The 23,811-nt window shown below is 39.0% G+C and overlaps 1 protein-coding gene across 1 annotated transcript in view; it reads left to right on the top strand.

Moving 5' to 3' along the window:
* The window catches only part of LRP5 (LDL receptor related protein 5), a 119,748-nt gene that overhangs the window by 29,593 nt on the left and 66,344 nt on the right, over positions 1-23,811 (top strand). Inside the window, exons 5-6 of the mRNA XM_089520842.1 lie at positions 8,034-8,430; positions 9,845-10,016. Of these exons, the coding sequence (XP_089376968.1) occupies positions 8,034-8,430; positions 9,845-10,016 (569 nt within the window). The remainder of the gene's footprint in view (positions 1-8,033; positions 8,431-9,844; positions 10,017-23,811) is intronic.

Genomic DNA, 23,811 nt, shown 5'->3' with positions numbered 1-23,811 from the left:
CGAGGCATCTGTAAGTGACACCCTGAGGCAACCGTAGCACATCAAGATGTGCCACAAGGCCTGTCTATACCGGGCCATAGACTTTTAAAAAACACAGAGGGCATACATATTGCATTAAATAATACTTTGGATTCCTGTGTTAGCTGAGGAAGGAACTTTCCAGTGTCAAGTCGGATTGGCTGCTGATGAACTTAGACTTTGGGGGATAATTTTTCCTTCCCATATACCATGCGAGAAATGACTGGCTGCCTCCTTTACTTGAAACAAGCATCTGGATGACTTATGAGCTAATATTTTATGGCCTGTTTTATATGGGTGAATTTTACCTAGAGAAACTCTCCTACCAGACATGGAAAATTCTCAGGTGCCTCAGAATTTGATTCCTTCCTCTGTCTTAAGCAGTATTGCTAGCAATTGGCCACATATGTGGTCTGGAAGTGAGATTGCAGCTTTGTATTTTCACAGTGAATTAAAATTTTTTACAATGATCACTGATGCTATAAGGACAGACAATTTCTTTGTTTAAATTAAAAAGCTGACACTTTGCAACATGTTTAGTTGGGCTAATGTCACATTTTAAAATGAGTGTTTCAAGACTGGGAATATATGTGCCAGGTAATAGTTTAAGATTGACTCATGAGAGGTGGTGGTAGTGTTGAAATCAAATGGAGGGATGGCAAGTAGATGAGACATGAAGACCATAGAGACAGATTGGGTTGTCCTTGTGCTCCAGATTCTTCAATTTGTTTGAAATAAACATGGAAATTTTGGAGTGACTTTGTTTTAGTAAATAGGTTCATGGATTTTCAAGGATTAGTGTGTTCTATATAACTTATGGATGACGTACTGGTGATTAAAGAAAAAGTGTACTAGAAGCAGAATTCAAGATACTGGGAAAACTAACTTGATTTGCTTTCATAAAAAACATTGTTTCTTAGGAGCATTTTGCCATGTAACTTGATGGCACACCATTTTGTCACTCCTAAACTTGGGGCCTTCTATAGGGCCTGTATTAAACATAAGGTCATCTCTTTTTAAATAAGCACACATAGGTTACTGAAAACTGAACAAGCATGGCAACTGTGTTCTTTTCACAGGTCATTGAACCCAGACCTCTTAATGTTGTATATATGGGTCATGGTAACCAGTTTAAACAATACAGTGTCTGTGTGGGAACACACCCATTTAAATCAGGCGCAGTTTATACTCCATCAGCTATGTAGTTACATATTTACCAAAGGGGTGTAGCAGTGCCTTCAGGATGAACAGCTCCGTAGGGTAATACTTATATTGTGCTGGAACCTATGGGCATCGAAAAGTATGTTTGAAAATATCCCTTACATACCATGTTGAAATATGGAGGACTTTGAATGTAACCAGTTAAAAGCCATTGCACACCTAGTTTCCCTTTCCTTTCTTCATAGATACTCCTTGGTAAGAAGAAAATAAATGTATGGGGAAAGTGGTGCAAAACTAGAACAGGATTATAGAAGGAAGAGTGCAGTGTCTGGACACACACATGTAAAATTATGTGAATGAAGCAAGATAAAAGTCTCGCCTAGAAGCATCCCTGGATGACTAACATCAGAGTCTCTTTCTGTCTGTGTGTCTTTCTGTCTTTAATTCTTTGTCATTTAAGCACATCAGCATTTTAGAACTGTTCATTTCTTCTTTGCACAGTGATGTCTGAATGTATTACCATGTGTTTACCAGTTGAGCCTGTCTGGCAGCGGTGACTCTGCTTACTCTCTTCCATTAAATTAAGCACCACCTGTCTAGTCCACTGTGAACGTAAACAGATACCCATACATTCTTGCATTTAGTGCTTGCATTTGAATAAATATTCCCTCCATACTAGATTTGGTTTTGGAGGGGAGTGGGGTTTGCACATTCTTTGAAGCTTACTGCATGAGGCATGCCATTATATAACTCATTTTATAGAGAAACTATTTTTCAATATTCCATTAGGCTGCTCAAGGCAGTTTTGTTTCCCATTCTGAGGCCTTGATGTCTCTCTGTCATGGCAACAGTGGTGCCTGTTGTCAATTTGGTAGAGCCACCTGGACTTTTCTCAAAGTTATGAGATTATGCGCAACTTTGCAGAGCTTAGGTGGCAATGCCACAGTCAGCTGCCATGCCCTGCAGGGGATATTTCAGGCAGCACACAGAGTGATGGCTCCCGACAGGCCTGGGTCTGTAAAAGGGACTTGGCGGCCTGCATCTGGTATGTGAGCTATAAATTACCCATCTCTGCATTGCATTATAACAGATTGCTGAACAGGAAGCCCCCGCTTATCTGACGAGTTAAGGACCAGAGCACTGTCAAAGTGGAATCAATTGAACAATGGCATCCAGGGGTTTTTTAGTTTGCAAATACATTTTGGCCATCAAAAAAATGTAAATAACACACTACACATCACTTCTGAATATGTGCAAAAGCGAAATACTGTAGCATGCTATGTATACACAAAAGTAAAATCAAATGAACAAAAGCTTACCTTTAATGTCCTGCACAGTGATGCAGTACGGTGATACTGTAAGAGATGCACTGCCCACAATCTCAGAAGCACCACAAACTGAATGCAGAAAAGGTTGCAAGGGAGGCACCAAGGAGCACTCAATGGATTGCTACAGAGGTTCATTTTGGACTGCTTGCAAAGCAAGACCAGATGGGGAAAAAGGTACTAGAAATTATACAGACACATTCCATATATTTAAGGAGAGGTCTGCTTTTTCCATAGGCAAGCCCTATGGGACTGTGCGTGCATGTGCAGATGAGCAGTCCTAAGCGAGCCTTATAGGTAAGAAAAACTGACGAAAAAGCAGACCACTCATCAAATTAATGGAACTTGTCTGTAATTTGCAGGCATCAAAATAGTGATTTGTGAAAGTGAAGCACTGAAAAGGAAGGGTTTAATGTATACATTTCTTAGCAAGTAATTGGGTCTTCTATTTGCAATTTTTCCTTAGTTTAGAATGCATCAGGGGATACTGAGGCCAGATAGGAGCAGCTGTGCAGAAGGGGCTTCTATTTTGCATTCATCTTATTCCTTCTCATTCAGGGATTTTATCCCCTCTTCAGAACAATCTCTCTCCATTCCAATCCTGACATTTGTACAATCCATTTTTCTTCATTGTTATTGAAATATGAATGGGCAGTGGGTCTGAAGGTAAGAAAATGGCTACAAGTGGTTTCCAAGTAGAATATGTTGGGGTGAAGGAGAAGACACACCTGGCCACTGCTACATTGTGGAGATCCAAGAGCAAAGCCTGGAAATATGTGTTGAAGAAGAATGAATATAATAAGGATGTGCTGAAGCCATCAGGGACCCAAGGGCACTATTATACCACTGTTTACTTTGGCATGTTATTTTGCTCACTATCTTTAATCCAAATTTTGGTCACTAGCTTCCCAAGGCTGCAAGTCTGAGAGGTGTTGGAGACAATATCCCTTCTGTGGATCTATTTCTTGGAATAACCACCTCCACCTCTCTCCCTTCGCATAGTTTCTCAAGATGGGAAGGAAGACAGATGGGAGTGGTTATTCCAAGAAATAGATCCTCAGACCTTATTGGTACTTTATATCAGGTTTTATTGGATTTTTCCAGCAATTTTCTTATGGATTGTTTCTGTGATGGATATCCCCCAATCTCCCCAAATCACAGGACTTATTTATTGTTACTGTCCCCCCCCCCCCCCCCCAAAAATCTGCTTCATCTGGAAGATAACTTCAGTCCTACATGTAATAATGTAAGGAAAGAAAATGCAGAACCTGGAGTGGATGAAGAAGGTAAAATGGCATGGTGGTATACCGATAGCAGTCGTCTCTATGTTTTTGTATAGCCTCGTTGCATAACCTAACTACAAAAGGTCTAAGGAGCAATTTTTGAATTTTTTAAAAAAGCTTTATTGAAATATGCATATAGAACACATGAAAGAGTACATATTACATACATACATCTAACAAACATGAGCCCAACCCCCCCCCCCCAAAACATTGCTTACATTACACATTACAATACATATTACAGTGGGTCCTCGCCTTATGTGGGGATCCGTTCCGGATCCCTCCGCGTAAGGCGAATTCCGCCTATGCTCAAGCGGCGGGGCGCAATGGGCGCACGCGCCCATTCAATTGAATGGGATGCGCCGTCCCGTGCTCACCCCGCGGCTTGAGCGCGTATGCTCAAGCCGCGTAAGGCGCGCCCGCATATGTCGCGGGCGCCCTGTACATACATCCAACAGATTACACAAATTCTACAAAAGCAAAGACTTCCAAACCTAGGACACTGGATATATCCTTCCATATCAATTGCTTCTCTTCTTATATTTTAAATGTATACCTTCCTGTATATGTCTCACATAATATTGTTAATATAGCCATAAAAATCAAGAAATAAAAAATAATATAATAAAGATTTGAAAACTGATATAATTAATTTCATTTATATCTTTTACCCATTTATTTAATTTCACAAACAAATTGATCTTTTATCACCAGATTACCCAAATATTTACAAAAATAAAGCTACTTAAAACAAAAGTAACTCTATATAGGCGGGTTATAGACCGCCACTTGGGACGTCCGCAGGACGTCCCATTTTAAAAAAAGGGGCGTCTCTTCTAGACGCCCCTGGCTCTAGTACGGACTCTGTCCGTACAATATGGTGCCAGCCGTTCCACACAGCCGGTGCCATCTTTACGTATCGGACGCTGTGCGTCCGAACGTGTCGCGGCGCTAATGACGTCGCGAGTGTGCCAGCGGCGCCTCGCGACACCATTAGGGCACCACAGAAAGAAGCTCCATTTTGGAGCTTCTTTTTTGTTCCGTAAGGGAGCCGCGCGGTGTGGCTGCGACGGCTCCCTTACAGAGCAAACGGCGGCAGCAGCAGACCGCCTCAAAGCGGTGGTCTATAACCCGCCCCAGTTAATACTCCTTTATCCAGAAGTATCTATACACTGTAATTTCTTTGTTTATAGTTTCCCTTCAGTGAAAAGAGGAAATAAATACATATATAAATGGGGAAAAAACTTTATGAATTTTTTTAGTCCGATTGGATTAATTGTGGTATCTTTTGAATCCAATATTTGTCCCAAAAGGAGCAATTTTTATCCCTCATAAGCTCTCCCCCCACATGAAACCAAATGTGACTGAAAGTCCACTTCCGCTTTACTGCTTTTTTTTATACTTGCGCACAGCACATGTGGGGATATGTGTTATGGGACTGAAGTTAAATCACATTGCCTGGAGGCTTTTAGGAGTGAAATTCGTCTTTTCTTATGTAAAAAACAACAACATGCCAGGTAGAAGACTCTAGGGGCTACAGAAAGGATGGGGGCACATGCATTTCATGGATTCCATGCTTCTCAGTCCTGAAGCACAGATTAGAAGGAGAGGACAAGATCATTTCTTGTGAATATGTAACTTTTTATTTCTTAAACTATATCCCATTCTCGGTCACCACTAACAAAATGTCACATGGGTTTTAAAAGACTAGTGGATTTTTTTTTTTAATGTAAGCTTTAGCAAACTGCATCCCACTTCATCAGAATCAAATGAGATGTGGTCCACAACAGCATATACCAAATAAAAGTTTATGGCACTTCTCTCTGTATGTATATTTTGCTGCAACAGTAACACAACAGCCGCACACCCTGTCCCTGATTACAAAGGTTTTTTTTTTTGCTTCTTTTTTATCATTGATGCTACTTATCATCTTTGTGAACTGTGTTCACGTTGTGTGTTTCACCTGTGTAATGGGCACAACATGCACAAAAATATTTTTTGAAAAACAACAACAAACCAAAATCCCTACAGTGTGTTAATTATAGGGTTATCACCAGATACACAATCATGCCCTCATCAATCTGTCACATTCTCACCAATGACTGCAATTTAATGTGACCAGGTGCCTATTTGCAGAATAGCTTTCCCAACTTGAGGTAGGGTGCTGTTGATATTGAAAGTAATGTAATTACATTGGGAATTACTCCCCTGAGATAAATGGCATTAATGGAGTACAGAAAATGAGTTGTTAGACCCAAGGCATCTTAAAGACTATCTTACCTTGGATACATACCAGTGTACTTTGAAGATTTCAAAGAAGAATGCCTTCTCAAAGCATCCTCAACAACTTTTGAAGTGGGGAGCATGTTAAGATGATCTCTTGGGTTGCCTTTGTGGTTGCTGAGGACCAAACAACAGGTTATGCCTTAATGTGTAGCATGTAGCTGTGTGCCTCCTTTCACATCTGTTACTTACAGGAATGTGGGGGTATCCTTACAGGGAATATATTGCATGAGGAGGCTTAGTTCTACCTCTTCCAAAATGCTTGGAACTAGATTTGCTCCTCCCCTCATGGAAGTTGAGGAAATAATTTTTACTAGTGCCTATGGATACTTTTCCTCTTAAGTATTCTAGCCACACTGTGCTGGGATTTAGTTCTCATTACACTGGAGAGGGAAGACAGAAGCTTTGCTTCTCTGTTCACTGCATTCCTAAAAAGCATAGACATACCTCTGATAATTGCTAGAAGTTTTTAAAAAGTACACACTGTCATGTGTATGAATTTCTTGATCTATGCATGCACTTTTGCATAAAGGTGGAGAGACATGACTGTTTAATAAATAACTTGCTGCTTAAAATGGTCTGCTGAGGATGCAGCGATTAATTTGTGCTGGAACACAGATTCAGTCCCAAGAGGCCTAATATCTTAGAGTTGGATTCCTGCAAATTCCTCTTAAGTAGAGTGAGAGGGAACTGAATTCCCTATAAAAAAAAGCATGGATGTGATTTTAAAGCATAACATGCAGAGACAAGAGACTGTGCACAAACTCTTAGTCCGGGTCTCTTTTCCCTCAGAATGGCTTATCTATATGTACTTGTCTAATGGTGATATTCCTTTTATAAGACTTTTCTGCCGTGGGGGAAAATCAGCAAGGGAGAAACAGTTCCTGGGAGAGCCATTCACCCACCTTGCCCCTTTCGAACTTAAACTAACATACCCACAGATATTTATATTGCATACTAAAGAGTGGTGAATATGGAAACTACATTTAATGCTGAGCCTTCAGGAAACAACTGTTGGTTGAACTGACAGCTTGGTGAGATAAAAAGTCTAGATGTCTTCTCTATTTCTCCCAAAGAGAACTATGCAAGCAAAGGATATGATTTCATTGTATTAAGCAAATGGAATCACTTTATGATTTTGTATTTTAGTTTATGAACATTATACAGTCCGCCTGTGCCATACACGGGGGATCCATTCCAGACTTCCTCCCCCCCCCCCCGTAAAACAAATTCAGCACATGCTCAAGCCCCATAGAGATTAATGGGGCACGCTCCTCTGCACGGCATGAGGCACGTGCCATTATGTCCTCCCAGGCTTCTCGTCCGTGTATGGGAAGCCCACGTATGACACAAGTGGACTATATGTAAATTTTCTTAAAAAGCGAAAAAAAATTTAGACACAACTGTCCCCCCCCCCTTTTTTTTTTTAAACTTGTGAGTCTCATTAACTAAAATGTGCATTTTGGGTGTTTTAGTTTTGCTCAGAATATATATTTTTAAAAACAGAAATCAAGAAGAGGGTGGTTTCATAGAGAACGTTGTATTATGAGAAAAGTAGCATTGTAGTTTTGTGGTTAGCACCTGAATTTTCTGTTGTTTCTTTGCGCATCTAAACATATAAAGCAGTTGTCATCAGAGCATAAATCTTCCTGGTGTAGTCCTTGAAATGTTGAATGTATTAAGTTAGTGTGATTTTCCTGCTTGCATAGAAATGTTAAAGACATGCCAGGAAAAACGGCATTTAGGTTTAGAAGGTAACATTTTGTCTGCATACTTGAAAGCAGCTGAAGCTCTTGGAATCAAAATTCAGTCCTCCATGACCCCAACTGAACAAAATTGGAATATGTATGCTAAGTTAGCCTTGGTTTTCCCATTGCTTCAACAGTATTGCCTTCTAAATAGTAAATATCCCTCAGATTTACACAGTAGCACTTGCTGATTACTGGTGATGCTTTCCCCCCAGGTGCTGAAGAAGTTCTCTTGCTTGCTAGAAGAACAGATTTAAGAAGAATTTCGTTGGACATGCCAGATTTCACTGACATTATCCTGCAGATAGACAATATCAGGCATGCCATTGCAATAGACTATGATCCAGTTGAAGGTTACATATACTGGACTGATGATGATGTCAGAGCAATTCGTAGGGCATTCCTTGATGGATCTGAAGCCCAGACCATTGTGTCAACAGAAATAGATCATCCTGATGGTATAGCAGTGGACTGGGTGGCTAGGAACTTATACTGGACTGACACTGGTACAGATCGCATTGAAGTCACGCGGTTGAATGGGACATCAAGAAAAATCCTTATATCAGAAAACCTAGATGAACCTAGAGCAATAGTGCTCAATCCTGTGATGGGGTGAGTGTTACAAGTTTTTAATCAGTTTATAGGCTGCTAGGAAATTTACCTGTTGTTGGCTTGAATGATATTATTACTTAAAATGTATCTCTTTTATCACTTTTGCTATTCATAGCTGTAGTGCAATCTAAAAGTTTTTACAATTAGAGCTTAATATTGGTTTTTGTGATTGCTATTGTATTTGCTGGTCAATGACCGAATAAACTTTATTACAATTACTATTACAATAAAATGTGTTTCACACCAAATCACATGGAAAGTAAACCAACAAAGAAGAGTTCCCTTCCAAAAGCTGAACATTGCCAGTAACTCAGGAATTTGCACAAAAGTATTAAATCATGTATAAATATCACATGGGGGCAGGGAGGGAGGGACCAGCCCAAGTGTGAATATCTAGTTTGGTCATAATCAGTTTATAAATGTGTTTTCTAAAGTAAAAACAAAGAAACAAATAAAATTGATTTTTTGTTCAAGAAGATGGATCATGTTGACAATCTTAGTGGGGATCTTGGTTTTGTTCCCATTCAATAATACAACAAGTTGGTTGACTCTTATTAGTACAGTTGGCCTTCCATATCCATGGATTCAGCATTCACGGATTCAACCATCCATAGCTTGAAAATATTTTTAAACCCGCCAAAAGCAAACCTTTATTTTGCCTTTTTATGTAAAAAACTCCATTTTACTGGGAGAGCCAGTTTGTCAGTTTGAGCACTGACCATGATTTTGGAGACTAGGGTTTGGATCCCAGCTTGGCCATCTAAACCCACTGAGTGATCTTGGGCAGGTCATACTCTCTCAGCCTCAGAGGATGACAATGGCACATTCACTCTGAAGAAATTTGCCAAGAAAACCCTGTGATAGGTTTGCCTTGGTGTCATCATGTCAATAACGACTTCAAGTTACACAACAACTACAACTCCATTTTACTATGCCATTCTATATAATGGTAATTGAGCATCCAGATGTTGGTATTCTGGAATCAAACCCCACAGTGAATGCCAAGAGCCCACTGTATTTATTTAGTATTAGAGGCAGGAAAGCATTTTATATTATAGTATAGCTGAAACAACAACAAACAGATGAAAAAGTTGCATAACTTCTAACCTCCCATGGGTTATAGTTTCTTGGTGCAGCTTGTTTGTTTGTTTCAGTCTATACCTTTCTAATGAATTTGGGATTGTTGGTTTTCAAAGCCTGCCATGTACTCAAATCTTTGATGGTTTGTTGACATGGAATTCATTACTACTCCCCCCTTATTTGTTATGACAAGTATAAGGATATTGAACAGATCTTGCAATCTGTGGGCAAACATAGAACTCTCTGTTACCAGTTACTTCGAACATCACAACCTGAAGTTGCAACAATATCACAGACACATATATGAAATATATCTTTCTCTGGTTCTCAACAGGTATATGTACTGGACTGACTGGGGTGAAAATCCAAAAATTGAGTGTGCTTATTTGGATGGCTCTGAGAGGAAAGTCCTGGTGAACACCTCTTTAGGGTGGCCTAATGGTTTGGCATTGGATCTTGAAGAAAGCAAACTTTATTGGGGAGATGCAAAGATAGACAAAATTGAGGTAAGTAAGAAAATGTGCATTTTCCAGATTGATGTGCTGAGAACTAATGCTGTCTGACTTATTGAGAATAGATATTAACATTGGTACAGTTGTTTTCTTGGAAGGTTTTTTATTATAAATAGTTTTACAAATGGGTCAAAAATCAACCAAGCACAACATGGTTTTTGAATGGGAGGTGGAGGGAAAATGAGAATTCTGTCACTGTTCTTTGGCCACTAAATTGAGTTGAATAGGCTGTGGCTGCAGTACTGTTTCTGATTCCCATTGAATTTGGTGGGACTTATTTCTTAGTAGGCATGTATTGGATGGTACTGCCAGAAACCTGGAATTCATTATCAGATGTCCTGATACTTTGGAGGTATTTTCTAAAACCTATATTGTTCTGTCCACAATTTCTCATCAGGCAATTTTATGTGTAGTTTATTTGGCAGTTCTCATTGATATTGAAAGAAGGATTTTGTGTGGCTTCAAGATATGCTAACTTGAAGTAGTGCATATAAATACTTCCAGTAAAAATTATTCTATATTCCAGCTCAAACTGATGCCATCTAGATATGCTGGATTTATGATTTCTTGACATCTAGCCATCATAGTCCAAAGTGATGGGAGTTATAGTCCAACACATTTGGAGGGTGGCAGGTTGGGGAAGTCTGTTGCAATTTATAATTCTTAAACTGAGAGTAATAATGCTTAAACATGAGATGTTCAAATGGCATATCTCTTTCTCAGTCACTGATAATTAAAATGCCTCTTAGGAGATTGTAAAGAGAAAATAAAGCCATTCAGAAATAATTTTAAAACAGGAAAATTTGTGCTAATGTTTACATAGCTGGATTTAATAGTTTTAAGATTTTTCTTCTGTATCCACTCACCCTTTAAAAAGAAACCTTTAACTTTGAATATTAAGTTTGAATTAAATAATTTAAGATCTTACAGCTTTAGTAACCTTTTGACATAATTAGTTGTTTGCATTATTCTGTAATAGTTTGCTTCCTAAATGGTGCACAAAATACTTTATACCATTTTGTAAGTGCGTTTTTGTAGTTAAAATAATGAGAAGAGAGAGTAAGACAAAAGTGTCACCATGTGATGCTGCTTAATACTGTATCAGACCATCACTCCATCTGGCTCTATTCTGACTGGAAAATCTCATGTCCTGCCGCTGACCTTATAAGCATTATTGTTGTTCTTAGCTGCCCTTGAGTCAGTACTAATTCATGGCGACCCTATGGATGAGACATCTCCAAGAATCTCTATCGTCTGCTGCCTTGCCCAGATCCTGCAAGCCCCTGCCCTTAACCCCCCTGATTGATCATTTTTTGTGGGTTTTTCAGACTGTGTTCTGGAAGAGTTTTTTCCTGACGTTTCCCCAGCATCTGTGGCTGGCATCTTCAGAGAATGCTTGCCTGGAAAGGAGTTGGGCATATCTTCTCTAAAGATGCCAGCCACAGATGCTGGTGAAACGTCAGGAATAAAATCTTCTAGATCATGGCCACATAGCCCAAAAAACCCACAAAAACTATGGATACCGGCCATGAAAGCCTTCGACCCCCTGATTTAGTCTATCTATCTGGTTTGTGGTCTTCCTCTCTTTCTTCTACCCTCTACCTTTCCTAGCATGATTGTTTTTTTCTAGTGATCCATGCCTTCTCATGATGTGGCCAAAGTATGATAGTCTGAACTTGAGTATCTTACCTTCTAAGGAGAGCCCTGGTCTGTCCTGTTCAAGGACCCATTTGTTTGTTTTCTTGGCTGTTCACAGGATCCTAAGTACTCTTCTCCAGCACCACGTTTCAAATGAGTTGATTTTATTTCTGTCTGCTTCTTTCACCATCCAGCTCTCACATCCATACATGGTAATTGGGAATACAGTGGCCTGAACAGTTCTGACTTTGGGGCTCAGTTGTATGTCTTTGCTCTTCAGCATCTTTCCACTTATTTCATACCTGCCCTTCCCATTCCTAGTCGTCTTCTTATTTCTTGATTGCAGTCTCCATTCTGGTTAATGTTTGATGCTAGATATGGGAATTCTTTAACTATTTCAATTTCCTCATTGTCTAGACTAAATTTGGGTATTTCTTCTGTGGTCATTATTTTTGTTTTCTTTTTGTTCAGCATCAGACCTGCCTTTCCACATTTATCTTTGACCTTCTTTATTAACTGTTTCAATTCCTGAATGTTTTCTGCTAACATGGTGTCATCTGCATATCTTAGGTTGTTAATGTTGCTTCCTCCTATCTTCACTCCTCCTTTTTGTGATTCTAATTCTGCTTTTCTTATGATATTTTCAGCATATATATTAAACATGTAAGGTGATAGGATGCATTACCTTTCAGACATTTATTTCTGGTATCTCAGATTCTTGTATTAATAATCAACCAATAAAACATCAAATATACATTTCGATGCTATGCAAGTGAGATCTTGTTCACTTTCTTGAGAGATGTCAAGAAGTGGAAAGAGATGCAGATAATGCAGATATTAATCCCTCTTATTTTAATTAGTATTTCCTTACATTTCTGAATGTTTAGGTAGTACACTATACAATTTTTGGGATGGTCAGCAGGTCCTGCATTCAAACAACTCCTCAGATTTAAGGGTGTGTTGCTTTATTCTAAAAGTGAACCTGGAAATACACTCATCCCTCCATATTTGCGGCTTTGATATTTGCTGATTTGATTATTCACAGATTTGATTAATATGTTCTCTCTAGGAATATCTAGGTCCTCCAGTGCAACTCTATGGTCAACTTTAAACGTTACACTGAAAGAACTAGAGATTCCTAGAGAGAATAGTCTACTAGGCATTTATAGCTCCTCCAGTGCAGTTCTATGGTCAATGTCTGTCGGACGTTGACCACTGAGTTGCACTGGACGACCTATAGATTCCTAGAGAGGTGTCATCTCTGTTAAAAACATGGTGTTTTTTGTTATTTGTGGTTTTTCCATATCCACAGGGGTCTTATGCCCCTAATCCTAGTGAATATGGAGGGACAAGTGTACTACTTTTCTGGATTACATCGGAGGATTCTGAAATCCGTTGTTTAAAAAATAGGGAATATCCAAGCTTTTCTTTATAGTAAGAATTAAAGTCTGTGACTGGCAAGATTTGGTTACAGCCAGTGATGTTTAATGATCACTTTTGCCTGTTCTTTGCCATTTCACAGTATTTATCAGACACTGTGCTATTTCTCTCTCACAAATTTTTAAAAGCATATGAAATGGCTTTTTATTTGAACTGATATTTATATTTATGTGCTACCATGTCTTCTTGCTACCTTTATACCCTGTTTCTTGAGGTGGAGGCCTTCCCAACCCCCTAAAGCAGGAAAATACTGTCATGGACGTAGGAGTGAGCGTGTCCCTTATTTATGTGTGTAAAACTTCACATGGCAAAAACAGCAGTTACTCTTTCTTGGCAGAGACTTTCCCATCTGCAGCATTCAGCTGTAAATACAAAGGATTCAGTCACTTCACAAGCAGTTTATATCCTGAAGAAACCATTTGGCAAGCCTTGTCAAACTTTGCGTGACAACAGCCTTTGGGGCTTTCACTGCAAATTTGGCACCCTGTGGTAACATTGTTCCCAGCTTTTTAAACTTTTTGCTAAGTTAGTTTGGCAGTATGTGCAAACGGGTGGGGTTGGAGAGGGGAAAAAGACAAGAATTATAGGAGATTTCACGTAGTATATGTGGAAATAATATATCTGTGTCAACAGACTCTCCTGCCATAAAATTAATCGCATAAATGAACTGATACCAAATTTAGGACATTGTCAGAAAAAGTACTTTCCAAGAACAAACAGATTAATACGGATTACAAGATTCCAGCGGAGAGCGAAGCAAAGAGCAGCTGGCACTCACGTGTAGAAGTTCCTAATTCTTTCCAAAAAAACCAGTTTCGTAGTCTGATATTTTCTCTTCAGTCTTTGCTTAATGACCCTGGGGCATAAATGCATAATAAAATATTATTGGGATATTTTTCTATTATTAGACATGTTTCCATGTGAAACCATTTTGAAGCTGAAGTTAGGGATAAAATAATCACATAGAATTGTTAAATGTGGGTTCCTACCTTTGAAATTCATAGTTTCAATGGCTCGGTAGCTATTTCTGTGAAGGATTCAAACTTTGTACCCAGACATTCTGGGAAGTATTGTGGCATGCTAAAAAGTGTCTGTGAAGCATGACAAGGGTCATTAGTGTCAGGCGCAGTTCTGTTCCTTCCATCTGCAAACTCACACAAGCTCCCCTTGATACAGCTTACAGCTGGATTTTCCCTAGCTTGCTCTCTTTGGTCACATTTGATAAATGTGAAAATATAGTGAAATATTTATGTAAGTTCAGAACAGATAAATAGCTTTTGGTGGTGGTGGGTATTGTTGTGATGAGGAAAAGTTGACTTCTTGCTTACAAATTGTTGACTTTTGTCTAATAATAATTTTTCCCAGTAATTTCAATAGTATATAGTTGAAATAGTAATTTTAGTATAACATAGTGCACAAATGTTCTTCCTATAAAAGACAGCAGCAACATTATTTTTCACTGCTGTTGCTTTTTTAAAAGAATGCAAATCAATCCACAGTTTTGGAATTAACCCTAGAATCTCTTCAATAAAATGTAGATATATTTTTGTTTTGTGTATAGTTTTGTTGCATAATCATAAGGTAATCAAAATCTTATTCAATATATTTGATGCAGGACAAATTGCCATAACTGTTCTCACCCATTATCCAAACTGAAATTTCCTTGCTATAGTGCAAGATAGAATGGACCTATAGTATTAGCAGGAAGAATGAATTTGAGTAAGGCTTCCTTTTGTCTTGAAATTCTAAAGTTTATAGTCCATGATATTTCTTTTTATTTGTGGAAACTTTTACAATTTGTCTTTGGAATGGAAGGTTACCTCGTTTGTTCTTATACAAACTGTTCATAGTTAGCCAAGTTTTAAAACGTTATTTGTATTTTTAGATTTACAATTAATTATTCATTCTTTAACCCCTGTCAAAATGAACTTTTATTTCAAAAAATGGGACTGGGAGGAGGAGACCATTGGAACCCCTGAATAGGAGGAATCTGACCTTTTGAACTATGAGGGGGCTATGTCAGAAGTAAAGGAATTGCCTTCCCACACTCAAAGGAGAAACGGGCATTGATCATCATGAGCGCTACTGAGTTGACTGACCTCCAGGGACCAACTAAAAACCACTGTGCACAGCAACAGTATAGTTTCTATCCAAGTCTGAAATTCAGATAATGAATCATTTAGGTCCTTTGATTGAAATGGAATGCTGATTCTCAGTCACTTCCTATGCATTTGTTTCATAGCTTGTGCTTTTAAACTCTCAAGCACAAAGATCACATGCAACCAAGCTGACTTGTATGATCAGAAGTTCTGACTGTGCACGAGATGCATGTTTCTGGTTTTGCCTACTCCCACTGTGTCCTCCATGTTGCATACTGCAGCTCTATGTTGCATACTGTGCTGCTGTGCAGGGTCCTCCGATCCTTTTAAATGGTTTTGTAGGGACTCTAAAGGATTGGATATGTTAGTGGATAAGACAGTTCTCCTTACCTCATGAGAGTGAATGTGTCTGAGCGTTGTTGTTTTTTTCTAGTACATGTTGGAATGGGTGAATTTGGATTCAAGCCAAGGTGTATATTTGAACTGTGTCTGCCCTGTTAAATATAGTAAGCTTAACAAAAGGAAATCCTGAGAAGTCATTAAACTAAAAAGCTAAAGAACTAATATGAGTTCCACAGTGCTTAAGTACTGCTTCCGGTCAAAGGTTATTTTTACTCATGTAGCATCAGTGTATGCTTTCTTGCAGATTTAGAAAGAAAACCCACACATTGCTTCCTTCCTGGAGGAAATATTTTGTACATTTAAAAATGCAGTGCATTTCAGAATTTCAGTTAGTCAATGGAAGAATGACAACAGCATCGGCCTTGCTATAAATCTCTCCTATCTCTGTCTCAGGTATGATCACAATGCAGTGTTGATTGATTCATGTCCAGAAGATGTGTACTCTGGTATGCTGGGTAAGATAAGAGTGTCTGGCAAAGGAAGAAAGATAGTGTAAAGTTAAATGGTAGACAAGTTGATATGTATAGGGTTCAGAAAAGGCCTAAATATACATTCTGTACCTTCTGGGATTCTGTACCTTCTGGGATTTGTCCTTCAAGTTTCATGATATTAGGGGGGGGCGGGGCAGAGTAGCTATTTTGTCATTGCTGAGCAGAAAGTTCTTGGTTCAAATCTCATTTAGGTTATATTTATTTGTTTATTTGGATTTATATCCCACCTTCCTCCCAAAATGGGATTCATTAACTAATTAGTTTTAGGGGGTGTGCTTGTCTCGCAACCTTGCCCTTTTATTATGAGAAACACTGGATTACAGAAGAGCAGAGAAAATTCTTAACTCGATTTGAATGTAAGATTTGTCAGGATCTACATGTTACAGTGTTCCCATTACTTGCACTGTAGGTCATATTTACATTCTGGATGCTGATGAAGATAAAATAAATTTGTGTTCTTTTTTAACCAAATTAACAAACACACCAAATCTACAAGCTTACTGAACAAAATTCCTTCTCCCAACCATATCCAAACATGTGCACTTTTCCATTTATTTTGCAGCCATGATTTTGTTTAATTTCTGCGTACTTACTTTAACTCTGTGATTCTGTTCAACCATTCAGTAGAGGCTGTCAAAAATGGTTAGGAACTGCAAAAGAAGAAATAACAAGAGTGCACATTTTGGTCCCACCGTCTTGCTTCCACATGCTTTTTGGAACACATGAAGTAAACTTGTGTGAGAGCAACACAAAAGCATGTAGACTCCTATATACATGATCTGCACCCTTCACTTTTCCATGTCACACATTGCTCCTACAGGAGCAGGTACATGTTCAGGTACAGGCTAGCTATACACAGGTCATTTAAAGCAGTTGAAAGTCAGGAGTGGGACCAATATGTGCATCATTGATCCATAGCCTGTGAATATCAAACACATGAGAAGCCTCATAGCAAATGGCATGATTATGTCCCTTTGAGGCTTTCACATGTAACCCAGCTATGCTCCCTAACTCATACATGAATTTTCATTCATAAAGGGGCAGCTTCTGTGTGCACAGATGTTTTTCACATGTGAATGTGAATTTTTAAATGTGAATGTGATCACAGATTCACCAAGGTTCGTGTCCCCATGGAAGAAATCCTACTTATATATAAGCAGCCCCCCTTCAAACTGATACCAATCCAGCAATGGGCATGCAATATGGCTAGTTTGCACAGTGGTGTTTGCCCCACATATTTGTTGTGCTCTTCAATCATTTGGTACCCATAGGTACTGAATGCCCAAATACAGCTCATGTGCTCATTCATTCTCAGTCAGAATATTTGAGCAAGGCTTAAGAAATACCTGAACAGGGTATAACAATTAGATACTGACACTATAGCTAATTTCTGGTTTGGAGAATTGATCTCTTATTCTTACGTAGATGACACCAAGAACACAAATTTATTTTTAACTCTGACATAGTGCCTGCAATTCTGGACTAGGCTGTAACCAAATGTGGTTCTTTGCTAGAATCTTACTGTTGGTTTCACAGTCATAAACCACTGTGAGCTGGATAAAGCAGAGGGTATACCCTGTCCACACAAGCTGGGAAGAAGTGTTCATGTCCAAGATATATACACAAAATATAGTTTTCTGGGTGACAGTGACAAACAAAAAAATAAATTGCAAAAACTGATAAGACTGTCCATAGAATCATAGAAGAATAGAGTTGGAAGAGACCACAAGGACCATCCAGTCCAAACCCCTGCCATGCAAGAAATCTCAATCAAAGCATCCCCGACAGATAGCCATCCACCCTCTGTTTAAAGACCTGTTTAAAGGATGGAGACTCCACTAAACTCCGAGGGAGTTTGTTCCACTGTCGAACACTGTCAGGAAGTTCCTCCTAATGTTGAGGTGGAATCTCTTTTCCTGTAGCTTGCATCCATTGTTCTGGGTCCTAGTCGCTGGAGCAACAGAAAACAAGCTTGTTCCCTCATCAATAACATATCCCTTCAAATAGTTAAACAGGGTTGTCATATCACCTCTTAACCTTCTCTTCTCCAGGCTAAACATCCCCAGCTCCCTAAGTTGTTTCTCATAGGGCATGGTTCCCAGATCCTTCACCATTGTAGTCACCCTCCTTTGGACACGCTCCAGTTTCTCAACGTCCTTTTTAAATTGTGCTCAGAACTGGACACAATATTCCAGGTGGGGCATGACCAGAGCAGAATAGAGTGGCACTATTACTTCCCTTAATCTAGACACTATACTTCTATTGATGCAGCCTAAAATTGCATTGGCCTTGTTAGCTGCTGCATCACACTGTTGACTCACATTCAACTTGTGGACTACTTGGACTCCTAGATCCCTTTCACATGTAGTCTCGTTCAGCCAGGTGTTGCCCATCCTATATCTGGGCATTTCATTTTTCCACCCTAAGTGCAGTACCTTACATTTCTCCATTTTGAAACCCTGTGGGACCCCATTGGTCACTTCTCTCCAGGATGAAAAGGAGCCATTGTTGAGCACTCTTTGGGTTCGGCCGGTAAACCAATTACAAATCCATGTAACAGTTGCCTTGTCTAGCCCACATTCTACAAGTTTCTTTGCAAGAATGTCATGGGGAACCTTGTCAAAGGCCTAACTGAAATCAAGATATAACTATATCCACAGCATTCCGTTCATCTAACAAGGTGGTAATTTTATCAAAGAAAGAGATCAGATTTGTCCGGTATGACTTCTTTCTCTGAAACCCATGTTGACTTTTTTTTATTATGGAATTGACTTCTAGATGTTCACAGACTCTCTGTTTAATGATCTGCTCTAGAATCTTTCCTGGACAATAATTGTTGGGATCCTCTTTTTTTCCCTTTTTGAAGATGGGGACAACATTTGCCCTGATGCTTCCAGCTCCAAAGAGGAAAGAAGACACAGTCCATAGCTTGGAAAACATACTCCCCCTCCCCCCAAAAAAGTTTCCAAGCTCTAGTCCCAGAGCACCTCTTCTTCTTCTTCTTCTTCTGAATTGCTTCTTTTATAGTAACAAATTGTTCTGTTTGAGTGTTAGGAAAGAAGAATAGTTCAGAGATATCAGTGCTCTCTTGAATGGAGGCATTCAGATAACCAACAGCAGATAACAAACTCCATCCTCATTTTGCCTGAAATAAAAGGTGGAGGTGGGGAGATCAAGAAGATTGTGAATGGGCAGAACTTAACAGTTGTCATCAGTCAGCTCTGCACTGGCCCATGGCAAAAGCAGTGTAAACCTATATCTGCCTGTACAGGAACTCATCTGTCACAATACTTCAGACTCAGGGGAGAACACCGATCAGTACATAATTGAAACCACTGATCACATACACTTTTCTCCAGTCAGCTACTGGAGTAATGATGGAATGAACAGCTGCCAACGTCAGCAGTGCTAAGATCCTTGGCACCTTGCATCAGCAGCCCTGCTCACTGACCCAGTACACCAGGTTAAATGCTAAAATGCATTAATGCAGTAGTTCTTAAATGGTGGGATGGGACTCCCAGGGGGGACACGAGACTTGAAGGCCCTAATCCCTCCTCCTCCTCCCAAATGTATTATGTGTAAGATTTACAACACATTGAGTTAAACATTGAATTTACCAAAATAAAACTGTTCTAATTTTAACAATGTAATTTCTTATAAAATGTTAAAATATAAATATACATGAATATGCAAATAAAAATAAGCACACTAAATAAACAAAATATTTTTATTCATATACTATGTCGAGTGGAGGAGGCTGTGACATCTGCATGTATATGTAAAGAGGGGTTCCAAGGGTAAAAAGTTTGAGTAACAATGCTTTAATGTAAGGAAGTCCCCCCCCCCCTTTCCAAGGAAAGTTGCAGAATCCATTCTCCTTCATGCATCCCCAATCCAACCCAGCCAATATTGTTCAGGGAAACACCCCTTGACCCTCCAAAGAAAATTCTTGACTTGCAGGTAGCTGACAAAGGGAAGGAGAATAGAAGAAATTGTGTGAATTAAGAACATATTGTGTGGCACTTAGTAGCAGTCTCATGAGCTGATTCAGTCTATCCTACCTGTAAATAGGGATAGGGCTTCAGTCTTAGCAGATGGGACAGAAGTGTGAGAGAGGTGAAATCAGCTCTGGAAAACAACCAGTGTGCACCAGCCTTAGTAATTAGTTTTCTGTAAAGTTCTGAATACCATCTTCATTGCTCAGTTCTGCTAGGTAGACCCTAGGCTGTTTGTTTATTTGAAGTAACTAGGCCAACAAGGCTGAAGCCTGTCTATTTCTGGCACCCCGTTTAGCTTTTCATATAATCTGGGCATTGCATTCTGTGTTATGAGATAAAGTGATACAGGAGGATGCTGATTAATCTCTTTGATGTATACAGTAAAGAAAATGCTATAGAAAGCATAGTGCTTTGTTGCTTTGTATTCTGAGTTTGGTTTGCAGTTGAAAAGTACATAATATAATTTTCTTTGCCATAACAATTCTTTGTATTCTTTCCTGAGAATGTTGAAATTATTGAAGAATTTTGTCCCCGTGCATCTTTTTTTTAAATAATACAGCTATAATGCATAAGAAAGGTCTGCCTATTTGTATGTCCATTCCTTCCTTCCATAGTTGAAAATATCTCTTCAGCTTTCTTGCCCATCCACATGTTCATATGCACACATCAATTACTGCACTGTACATTTGATACTATGTAAATTAATTGAAGTCATATATAAAAGTAATGCCGTGTTGTATTTGCTCATAGAGTGAAGTATTATTTATTTTTACATTGGGATAAGTTGCAAACAAAACTTTTATGCCTTGTGTACGCATAAGACACGTTTATTCCTGTTTTTAACTTGGGTCCAAAACATAATGCAGAAATAATGCAGTTTGAGACCACTTTAACTGCCCTGGCCCACTGCTAGGCAATTCTGGGAGCTGTAGTTTTGTGAGACATTTAGTCTTCTCTGTCAGAGAGCTCTGGTGCCACAATAAACTACAATTCCCAGGATTCCCTAGTACTGAGCCAGGGCAGTTAAAGCAGCCCCAAATTGGATTATTTCTGCAGAGTGTTTTGGACCTTAGTCTCATTTTAATTTTTCAATATATGGAGAATTAAAAAGATTATATGTACAGCGCTGTGTAAATTTACAGCGCTTTATAAATAAAGGTTAATAATAATAATGTGCCAGACTACTACTTCTCTCTTATCTGTTATAACTTAATGCTGCCATATTTATCTCATTGACCCTCTGTGATATCCTACTTTGCCATTACATTAGCCTTTGGTATCCGCTGGGGTTTGGTTCCAGGACCTCCTCGTGGATACCAAAATCCATGAATTTTCTAGTCCCATGAGATACAGTGGTCAGTAAAATGGTGTCCTTCATATAAAATGGCAAAATCAAGGTTTTCAAGCCGTGGATGCTTGAATCTATGGATAAGGAATCCCTGAATACAACAGGCCGACCGTACTGCTCAGTCTGAATTGTAGAAGGCTTTGATCATTTCAGCCCCATTCTGTATGGCCCAGTTGGGAATGTGTTGAAAATAGTACATTCTTGCTTTATGTTCAGGCCAGTTCCATCTAACTGGTGTCTTCAACAGTGGGAAGATTTTTTATGCCTCTCCTGACATGTTTCTTCAGGATTTAAAATATATATATATATATATATATATATATATATATATATATAGTGTGTTCAGTGCCCTGACGAGACAGCAGTCACTCAAAAGAGAAGGCTTTCCTCACAACTTTGATTGACTAGAGTCATCCTGTGGGAAAGGAAGCTAACTTGCTCTAAACTGTAGGTGACCCTTGCCTTTTTTTGTGAGCAATAAAGACATAACGGGGCCCAGCTAAGGTTTAGCAGAACCCCCACAGCCATCTGCACACTTCATTGGCAGAAGTGGCTTTCACTTGAACTTGCATTTGACAAGTGTGTTCTGTCTTTCTCATTCAGAAGGGTCCTTCAAAGCCAACTAATTGAAATGCTTGCACCCCTCCATTCCATTTCCTTGTCTTCTACCCCTCCCCACCGCCCCCACCCCCAGATTTGCTTAAATAGCAGGACACTAGTATTCACTGTTAATGAGCAAGAAAAAAACACACACACACCCCTTATGCAGTTTTAGGCTTGCATTTCTTTTAAAAAGCAACAGTCTAAAGGAAAGGTTTTTTTTTTAAAAAAAAGAAAAAGTCCCCCATTCCACCCGTCATGTCAATGTCTGAAAATCTAGTTTGATAAAGAAGCTTAAACCACTGCCCCGCTCCCCAAGTTTCTGTTGCACACTTGTTAAAAATTCTTTTTGTCTTCTTAGTCCTGGACTTTATGAAATGAAGCACAAATCAGGCCCTTGGAATGAAAGGTTGCATGTATGCCTTGTGGCATTTGGAATGAAACTATTCACTGCCTGAATGACTATAAATAGGAAGCCAGGAGCTGTCTTATTTCTCCACTCGGGGCTCCCTGCAATGAAGCACCCTTCTCAGTAAAGGGTGACTTTTGAAAGAAAACTTTGTTCCTTCCTTGTGGGAATTGAATTGGTCAGGAATCCTTCTTCTTGCACTTTTGGTTAGAAGGCATTAATCTCCAATTTATTTTTAACGGTAGCATTGTGTTCAATAAATGTGTATACTTGGACTTGTAGCCAGATATGCCATCTCATCTGTGGAGTTCTATGTAAAATTCTGAATGCAGAACAAACACAGTTCTCTTTGCACTTTGTTCCTGAAAGCTCGCAATTGGCTCCTTTCCAGCAGTCGGCACCTTTTTATCTTACATTCATTCTTAAGTAAGGAGGCTAAATTAGTGGTGCACAGATTTTTTCAGGTTTGGAGAGACAGAACAAGAATTGTGATTGGGAGGGTTTTCTTATTTTAGTTTATAAAAGATTTTATTCTCTCAATGGACTTCTGAAGTTGCCGACATAGGAACCCCAATAGCTTACTGTTGCAAGTCTTGAGGCAATTTGTTTGGTTGATTTGGCCATCATGAATGCTGAGAAATCCCCTGTGTTGTGCACTTATGCAAATGCAGTGTCAGACTCCTTTCTCCTCCCCTTTTAGCTTTTGAGAAAGAAACCAGGAGATGACTAGGGGGTGAAATGAGGGGTTTGCTCTCTGACGGGTAGCCTTCCATTGGCTTTGATACGACTACAGGGGGGGGGGGGAGTGGTTAATAAATTATCTGCCTGAGCAGGCAATTTTTAAAATTGTCTCACAGTACAATTGTTAGTGAATTGTGAGAGGCAAATTCATAGCTAACTCCAATGTTTTCTGCAATATTAACATTGAAATCTGAACTTCTTTATGGTTAGACCTGCTGATTTAGCTTATTCCTATCTTTTACTGTTGTTGTTGTGTTTCTGAGGAATAGTTTGATTTGCCTTCTAGTCTTTCATCAGTCCATGGCTTTGTTACTATGATAAGCTTTAGTTACTATGAAAGCTTACAAATGAATCCCTTGTAAGCTTTCTCTTCTTACACTTTTTAAAAAATAACAAATAAACAGTTCTCAAAGTCTGTCACAGTTTTATACAAGGAGATGATTTATAACAGAAAAGCAGTAAATACTTCACCTTGCTGGAGAAGGTAATAGAAAAATATATATAAAACAGTGGCTCCCATGTTAAGCTATGAGAAGTCTATTGGTGGGTTGAGCTATTTTCCACTTCTCATTATGTTTTTTTTTTCCTTTCTATTGTTGGAAAATTGGCACAGGCAGACAATA

Source organism: Sceloporus occidentalis, unplaced genomic scaffold (assembly GCF_023333645.1).
Source record: "Sceloporus occidentalis isolate IW3139 unplaced genomic scaffold, rSceOcc1.0.p SCAF_4, whole genome shotgun sequence".
NCBI classification, from domain to species: Eukaryota; Metazoa; Chordata; class Lepidosauria; order Squamata; family Phrynosomatidae; genus Sceloporus; species Sceloporus occidentalis.
The sequence above is the reverse complement of the archived record's forward strand: the minus strand, read 5'-3'. Positions and strand labels throughout refer to the sequence as shown.